The sequence below is a fragment of the Neopsephotus bourkii genome, unplaced genomic scaffold (genome assembly GCF_033783945.1).
Source record: "Neopsephotus bourkii isolate Nb327-2 ecotype Australia unplaced genomic scaffold, CSIRO-AGI_Nbou_v1 NB_1675, whole genome shotgun sequence".
NCBI lineage: Eukaryota > Metazoa > Chordata > Aves > Psittaciformes > Psittacidae > Neopsephotus > Neopsephotus bourkii.
Window position 1 is genome coordinate 7995 of NW_026902149.1, and position 8165 is coordinate 16159.

The window sequence follows — 8165 nt, forward strand, 5'->3', positions numbered from 1 at the left end:
AACACAGCAAATACCGGCTCTAAGTAAGTTACAACATACTGAAGCTGTGAGATCAAGAGGAACAACTCTGAGAGCCAATAAATCAGCACTGTGACGCCGGTCACATCTGTCGTTATCTCAACCCCTTTGAGCCCCACGTTGGGCGCCAAAAAGAACTGTCGTGGTTTAACCCCAACCAGACAGCTTGTCCAATCATTCCCCCCCCTTCTTGCCCTCCCCTATTCTTGGAGGGACAGAGAGGAGAATCAGAAAGAATGCAACTCCCACAGGTTGAGATAAGAACAGGTTAGTAACTAAGGTACAACACAAATCACTACTGCTGCCACCAATAATAGTAATGATAAAGGAAATAACACGGGAAGAGAATACAACACCTCATCACCAGGTGACCGATAACTCGCCCCCCCCAGCCCGACCAAGCACCCACCGATACCTCCTCCAACCCTGCAATCCCTCTAACCCCTTCCTGGTCACTCCCCAGTTACATCCTGGGCATGACGTGCTGTGCTATGGAATACCTCTTTGCTCAGTTTGGGTCAGGTGTCCTGTCTCTGCTTCCTCCTGGCTTCCCCTCCTCCCTGGCAGAGCATGAGGCTCACGAAGTCCTTGGCCAAACCAAAACATCATTTTTTTTCCAGCTCTGTTCCCAGCCTGAAAGTCAAAACACAGCACTGCACCAGCTACCAAGAAAGAGAAAAATGACTGCTGCTGCTAAACCCACAGTGAATAACCTGGGCAATAGTGTCCATTGCTAAGCCCACCCCTTGATCATGAGTCCATCTCGATGTTGCATCTCTGCTCTGCTGGCCTTAAGGGTCATGGGCCCACCAGGCTCAATTCACTGTCCCCTTCAGCAGTTTCTGCAGCTTGTTGCTGGGCACTCCATACAGCTGCCTTCCATCTCCAATGCTTCCAAAGCACTGGAGGGGCCCAGTGGACTAGATACTTGCCCATACTGTCCCACATGCCCTGCCACTCATGGCTGTCCAGCCTTGGGGGAAACCTCTTGGTCCTCCCATATCGTAGTCTAACCCCAGGTAAGACCCAAACCTGACTCTGCTTAACTTCTGAGATCAGACAAAATGGTGGTGGGTAAAACACACTCTGTGTGTGTGCCAACATGGTGATCCCCATCACAATCAGCAGGCAGGTCCCAAGGGCCATCCACACCCCTCAGAACTCTCACGCGATGCTGCTGTACTAGTCACTGGGGCTGGTGTAGCTGCTGTGCTTGCCGGCTCTCCCACCACCAGCTTCTCTTTTCCTGAGCCCAGCTCTTCCTCCTCTGCCTTGCTGGGAAATGCTGTGGGGTCTCCTGCGTCCTCCTGGGGCTCGGCGGGCGGCTTCCGGGGAATGCTCTCGGCCATCGCGGGGCTCAGCTCTGCGGGGTTCGGCTCCTCCGCCGCCTTCTCCCGCTCCTCGACCACCCCGACCTCCTCCACCAGCATGATGTGCTGTGCTATGGAATACCTCTTTGGTCAGTTTGGGTCAGGTGTCCTGTCTCTGCTTCCTCCCGGCTTCCCCTCCTCCCTGGCACAGCATGAGGCTCACGAAGTCCTTGGCCAAACCAAAACATCATTTTTTTTCCAGCTCTGTTCCCAGCCTGAAAGTCAAAACACAGCCCTGCACCAGCTACCAAGAAAGAGAAAAATGACTGCTGCTGCTAAACCCAGGACAAGGGCAAGCAAGGAAATTTTACAGCAAGTCAGAGGAAGGAAAGTTCAATGAGAACCGAGAGCTGCTGCCCTAGCTGCGAGAGGCGGTGCAGGAGGATATCCATGCCCTGGGCCTTGTGGGCAAGGTACCAGCAGGTCCCATTTGCTGTGTCCGTGACTGTGACTCTGCTGGACCTGCAGAGCTAGCTTCTCCACTGGTCCTCTCCAGGAGCAGGAAGCGCAGGGCAGCAGGAGGCTGGGACCATCCCCAGGCTGGCATTGATGTGTTCTCTGCCCTTCTTCTGCCCACAGCATGAGCTCACCATCTCTGAGGCTTGTGGAGCGGAGCAGCCCTTGGGCATTGCTTTGGCCAGTAAGACCTTGGAGGTAAGAGCAGAGTCCAGCGGGCCCAGGCTGCTGGCAGTGGGCTGGGGTTGAGGGGATGCTCAGAAGGACCGGTTGTAGGGAACAGGGACCTGGTGCCAGCACCAGGACAGCTCCCCAGGGCTGGTGCAGTGAGACACGGGGTGTTCAGGAGTGCTCCTGTGGGACCCTTTGCACTGCAGGACCCATCAGTGTCCTCCATTAGCTCCCTGAGCAGGTCCTTTGCCCCAGCAGAGCTCCTGTCCTGCCAGGGAGTGACCAGGTCCCAGCATCCCCAGCTCTACCTCTCCCATCCAGGTGGCCCAGGAGAAGCTCTGGGCTGAAGTCTATGACAGGGTGAACAAATGCAACATGCTGCTGTACCAGATGGAGCAGCGGAGCCGGGCCAAGGAGCAGCTGCAGAGGCGGCTGCAGCAGCTGCAGGATGTCCGGGTGGCTGACAAGCAGCACCAGGTACAGGTCCCAGAGCCCCTTCCTAGGACGGCAGCACCCGTGGGGGGTTTCAGCCAGCCCTGCCCCCCTGGCTGGGCACTGGTCTCAGTCCATGGGCTCACCCCTTGTCTCCAACCATCTCTGCCCCAGGTGATTCGTGCGCTGGAGAACAACATAGACAAGATGCAAACGAAAGTCCGTGCTGCGAAGAAGGTGACTGCCCTGTACGTGGTGGTGCGGGACGCCCTGAGGAAGGTGAGCTCATCCTCACCGTGCCGTTGTCTCACCCGCTCCCCCTGCAAAGGCACTGAAGTGCCCAAGGGGCTGTGCTGGTGGGACACCCTCCTGCGGGAGGTCCTCCTGCTCCCCTCCATCTTCTGTCCCAGCACAGGGCACCCCTGGGACTCAGTGGGCTGTGGCTCCCTGTGTCCCAGGAGCTGGCCCACCTGCCTCTGCACCTGGACCTCCTGAGTGAGATGGCCGAGCTGCAGCATGGGGAGGTGGAAGACATGGAGCTCATGGCCTTGGATGGGCTCCGAGCTGCTCGTGTAACCAAGGTGAGATGGTCCAGGGCACCTCAGGGTGCTTTCCTGCTCTCCAGAGCACACAGATGGCACCAGATGTCCGTGCTGCTGAGTCTTCCTTCAAGAAAAAGCAAGACTGAGCTTGGCTTCCCCGCAGCACCCAGATGCCTCCATAGCTCCTCCTGTGTCTGGCTCTTGGGCCTGGCTGCCCTGACTTGGGGACAGCTGCCAGAAGCCGTGGCCATGGGGAAGGTGGCATTCTCCATTCTCTAGCTGTCCTTGCTCAGTTTCCTTCCCAGGCTGTTTACACGGGGTAGGAGGTGGCATTTTTGATGCTGGCCATGCCAGGCTTAGAAGCTCACAGAGCTCCATTGGAGCTTTGGGAGCCACTTCTCTTCTGCTCTGCTCTGCTCCAGGAGCACATGGCCAGGATGAAAACCCAGTTCCTTGCAGAGAGAGAGCTCAGGCTCCGCACCCTGGCTGCTCAGAAGGAGCCCATGGACAGAAACTGGCGCAAGGAAGCAGAAGAAAGGCTTCTGAAAGGGGTGAGCTGGGGGGGCCTGGCACAGGCAGGGCTGCAGGCATAGGGCGGGCATCAGTGCCCAGCCTGCCATGGGTGAGGGGCTGCAGGGCCGGCTCCCCCAGGGTGCCAGCAGCTCAGGGGTGACGATGAACATCCTTGCAGCAAGCCAGGCGTGACCTCACCAGGGACTTCCTGGGCCTGCCCGCAGAGGACCCACCGGTGGGTGAGTGCCTGTCAGGGTGCAGGGGGGGATGCAGGCGCAGCCGCAGGCATCCTTCCCTGCCACAACCTTTCCACCGCAGCCGCCGAGCCGGAGGCCCCCAAGTCCCAGCTGGAGCGTGAGGCCTGCGTGATGGAGAAGCTGGAGAAGGCCAAGGCTGCGGTGCAGTGCTCCCGCCTCTGGGTGAGGTGAAAACCCATCTCTGGTAGAACCTGGGGTTGCTCCAGCCCCAGGGAGCTGAGCCTCCTCTGCTCACCCTGTTCCATGGCAGGGTTCTCTGCTCTCCTCTGTCCCCAGAGCCCCCCAAGGTCCCTCTTCTACAGGCAGGGATGGAACTGCTTTGCTCCACGCCATGATCTTGCAGTGGTTCCTGCGGTTTCTGGTGCAGAAACCTCCCCAGGACCATGGCCCAGATCCTGTACCCTGCAGGAGTGCCCTGGGCTGAGTCCTTGTGCTCTCCCCCAGCCAGGACATCCCCATCAGGATCCTGGCACAGCAGAAGTCCCTGGCGGAACTCGAGCAGTACCTCGCAGGGCGCAAGGAGGAGAAGCAGGAGCTGCAGAAGGCACTGAAGGAGCTGGAGATGCAGCTGGAGGAGCTCAAGTTTCGCCAGCCCCCAGCCACAACCAGGTGCTGCTGGCCTCCGGACAGTCGTGCCAAAGGGGCCATCACCCTTGGGGGCAGGGGGACATGTGCATGGCAGGGGTCCCAAGAGGGCACCCCTTCCTTGGTCACCCTGCAGCTGCCCACCCCTCCTGCACTGGGAGGGTTTCTGAGCAGAGTGCTGCCCCAGCTCTGGTGCTGGCAGAGCACGCAAAGCTCCTGCGCTGGCAGCAGGAGGAGCCTTGCTCCTTGCCTGGCATGGGAAGTGGGAGCAGCAGCAGCACGGGGTTGAGGTGCAGGCAGCATCTCTGCTCTGCGCTTGGGGCAGGGGAGAAGCTGGGCAGCAGCTTTTGCAAGGGGCTTGGGGTGTCTGCACCCCTGTGCAGTTGTATGGATGTGAGCGTGCTTGGCTCCAGGGGGCTGGAGGAGGAGCTGAGGACGAGGCTGCAGTGGGAAGAGGCTCGGCTGGAGCAGAGGCGAGCCCAGCTGCTGAGGAGCCAGGAGACGCTGCTGGAGTTTGAGAACGGAGTTGACAACCTCTTCGTCCGCCTGCGGGGCATCCCCGTGCCTGGCCAGGTACCCGCACAATGCTGGGCTGAGCACAGCCCGGGCTCTGCTTGGTGGTGCAACGGCACCGTGGGGTGACCCTTGGTGCAGCAACCATCACCCCAAGGGGCTCGTTCTCCCCACCAAGGCTGTTCCCTCTCTGGCTCCAGGAGCACTCTGGCAAGGCCATGGGAGTGGACGAGAAGCTCCAGCAGTGCGAGCAGAAGCTGCAGTACCTGGTGCAGCGGGTGGCTGACCTGCCCCCCTCCAGCCTCAGCGAGGATGATGAGGTGCGCGGGGGCTCCATCCCTGCTGCGGTCTTTGGGGACCCACACAGGCTTTCCCGGCTGGCCCATCCCAAGCCATCCTCCCAGCTGGAGGATGGAGGTGCTCGAGGGAAGAGCCACGGAGCAGCTCAGGCCCAGGTGGCCCTGGGCTCTGTGGGGTGTTCCCTCCCTCCCAGGGGCACATCGAGGTTGGGCACCCCTTTGGTTGTAACACCCGCCTCCCCTTCAGCTATGAACACAGCGTCTCTTTCCCAGACTTTTGTGAAGGTCCGACAGCTCCTGGAGAAAACCCTCCTGAGCGATCCACGGAACCAGAAGGTTCCCTTGGAGGACACGGGCATGGGGGACCCAGGTAGGAAAGGGGACACATCCCACAGCAACTGCCCCAGCCCCTGCCCCCTGGGATTTCTGGGTGTCCTTGCCCACCTCCCACTGTCCCAGCAGAGCCCAACCCAGGAGCTGCTCCAGGCGTTGGGGCTGACCTCGGCTGTCTCCAGGCCTTTGAGCATAGTGCTGGTTTGATGTGTGGATGTGGCAGACTGGAGGCAGATGGTGGGCTGGGGAGCGTAGAAGCACCGCAGGAGCAAGGAGGGATGCTGTGGAGCTAGCGGGGAGACCCTCGTCTTCCAAATCCCTTGGCTGGGAATATTCTTCACAGCCAGGGCTTGGCTCTGCCAGCGGCCTCCTCCTAGGGGAGCTTCTGGTACCTTACCACCTTTTCTTAACAAAGCAGGACCCAGGGCTTTATGGGGAGCCCCAGCAGGGTTGAGACAGGCCACAGCAGGTCCTGCAGGTCCCCCTGGGCTGCTGCTGTGGCACAGCCAATGGGCAGTGCCTGTCCTGAGGGCTCTCCACGGTGCCAGCAGCCCTCCCAAATGTGCCGGCTCCTCCTGGGGACACAGGCACAGCAGAGGCAGCCCCACAGACCCTCCCCAGCCCGCTCCTCTCCGCTCTCTCCTCCAGACTACTTTGATTTTGATGACGACCAGAGTGAACTTGTTCCTGGATTTAGAAAGCAACAATGAACCATGGGGTACCCCAGGAAAGCAGCGGCAGGGATCTTCCTGCCACAGTGACCCCTGAGCTCGATGGGGCATCCCTGCAGTGGGGCAGGGGAGCTGAATGGGACAGGGCAGGGCACCGGCCCCACTGCACAGAGACCATGGGGCAGGAGAGCCATGTCGGGGAGTGCCAATCTGGGGCTCACCCCAAATTCTGGAGAAAGAGCTGGGGCTGCATTGGGCTCTCCAGCATAGAAAAGTGTGGCTTGAACCTGCCCGAGGGGAGACTGAGCTGAGCTCTTAGGCAGAAGCTCTTCCCTGTGAGGGTGCTGAGGCGCTGGCACAGGGTGCCCAGAGAAGCTGTGGCTGCCCCATCCCTGGCAGTGCTCAAACCAGCGATACCCAGGGCCATGTGACCCTAAGGCAGTGTATGAAGGTGATGAACCAGCAGCAGGCAGGCGGGGAACCTCATCCTTTTGTTCCCCTTTCACCTGCAGAGCTGGGTCCCAAAAGGTCTCCCACCCCCAGCTGGGTACCCCAGTGGGTGCAGCATATGCCCCCTCCAGTACCCATTTTGAACCCTTACCCGGGAAACAGGAGCCAGGAGCAGGAAGCCACACCGCTGGCCACCGTCAGCCCTCATCCTTGCCTGCCTGCCTGCCTGCCTGGGGCCATAGGGTGCCCGGCACCCACATGGAAGCAATTTAAGGTGTCAGACAAGGTGGCTCAGCCATATTTATTGGGAATGGTTGTGGAGGGATAAAAATATTTCCACTAGCTCTATAAGAATTTATAAGCCTACACTCTGCTTGTCCTTTAATAAATGCCTCTATGACCATCATGCGAAGGTAGGTACTTGTGTAAGAAAATAGCAAGATTAAAAAAGGAAAGTGCTAATAGACCCTGTGGGGCCCTGGCCAAGGGGTCCCTGCCCAAGGAGGTCAAGGGACCCTCCAGTGGCACAGGGACATGGGTGGCGCATGCCGGATGCTGCCTCAGCACCCTGCAGCATCCAGTCTGAGCCTTGACCAGACACAGCCCCCCTCAGCCAAGCTGCCTGGGTGCAAACCCCACGCCCTGGGGTGAACCCACCCAGGGCACCCCAGCAATCCCACTGCTCGCGGTTCTGCCTCTGCTCTGCAACCTCACCATCCCCTTTCATCTTTCCCTGTGCCCGCGGGGGTGAGCAGAAGGCTGGCAGGGAGGGTTCAGGTCCATCTCCACAGTCACTGGCCAGGGCTCACACTGAGGCCCCAGAGCGGTGCTTTGCCAGAGAGCAGTGCAGATACAGACATCCTGGGGGGAACACAGGGACAAGACACAGGGCTCTGCAGGGCAGCACCACTGGTGAGGACATCCTGGGGGGACACGGGCACGTGACATTAGTACTCTGTGGGACAGCAACAGAGATGGGGACACCCTGTGGGGTGACACACTGCAGTGCTCTGCAGGGCAGCAACACAGATGGGGACACACAGCAGTGATTTCCTGGAGAGCAATGTAAATGGGGACATCCTTGGGGGACACAGTGATGCTCTGCCGGGAAGCAGCTGGGACAGGGCCATCCTAAGGCCACACAGGGGCACCGCAGACAAAGAGGTGGCACCAGGGGCTGAAACACCCGTGAGGGACGATGCTGTTGCTGCACGTCAGGAGGCACCACCAGGACAGTCATTATTGCTTTAGAGGGCAAACATCAGAGGGGGCCAGGCTGGGGACCTGGCCTCTGGTTTAGGGTTCTAGGAACTTTCTCTGGGGACTGTGATTCCCCAGTGCTCTCCATCCATGGCCCTTTCCAACACCGAGGAATACGGGGGCCTCCCAAGGGGCAGTGCTTGGAGGGGACGAGGTCCCTGCCAAGGCCATGGGGCTGGACACTGCTGAGGTTCATTTGTCCTTGCACCAGTGCTGGATGGGAGGCAGCCAAGGGCGTCTGAGTGCCAGGACAGTGGCTGCCCCTTTACCCCCTTGGTCACCTGCAGTCCTCAGG

The 8165-nt window shown here is 59.9% G+C and overlaps 1 protein-coding gene across 1 annotated transcript; it reads left to right on the forward strand.

The window, feature by feature from the left end:
- Window positions 1-1353: 1353 nt before the first annotated feature.
- On the forward strand, window positions 1354-5696 carry LOC133224326 (coiled-coil domain-containing protein 183-like). The gene is made up of 11 exons (XM_061375756.1): window positions 1354-1388; window positions 2318-2498; window positions 2622-2726; window positions 2906-3028; window positions 3412-3540; window positions 3681-3741; window positions 3821-3921; window positions 4208-4368; window positions 4758-4917; window positions 5058-5177; window positions 5430-5696. Exons 1-11 carry the CDS (start codon window positions 1354-1356, stop codon window positions 5694-5696), a joined length of 1443 nt encoding a protein of 480 aa, XP_061231740.1.
- The last annotated feature ends 2469 nt before the right edge of the window (window positions 5697-8165 follow it).

Coding starts and splice junctions, on each gene's coding strand:
- LOC133224326 (XM_061375756.1), top strand. CDS start 1,354: ATGCTCTCGGCCATCGCGGGGCTCAGCTCTGCGGG. Junction 3,541..3,680: donor AAGAAAGGCTTCTGAAAGGG/GTGAGCTGGGGG, acceptor ACATCCTTGCAG/CAAGCCAGGCGTGACCTCAC. Junction 4,918..5,057: donor GCATCCCCGTGCCTGGCCAG/GTACCCGCACAA, acceptor CTCTGGCTCCAG/GAGCACTCTGGCAAGGCCAT.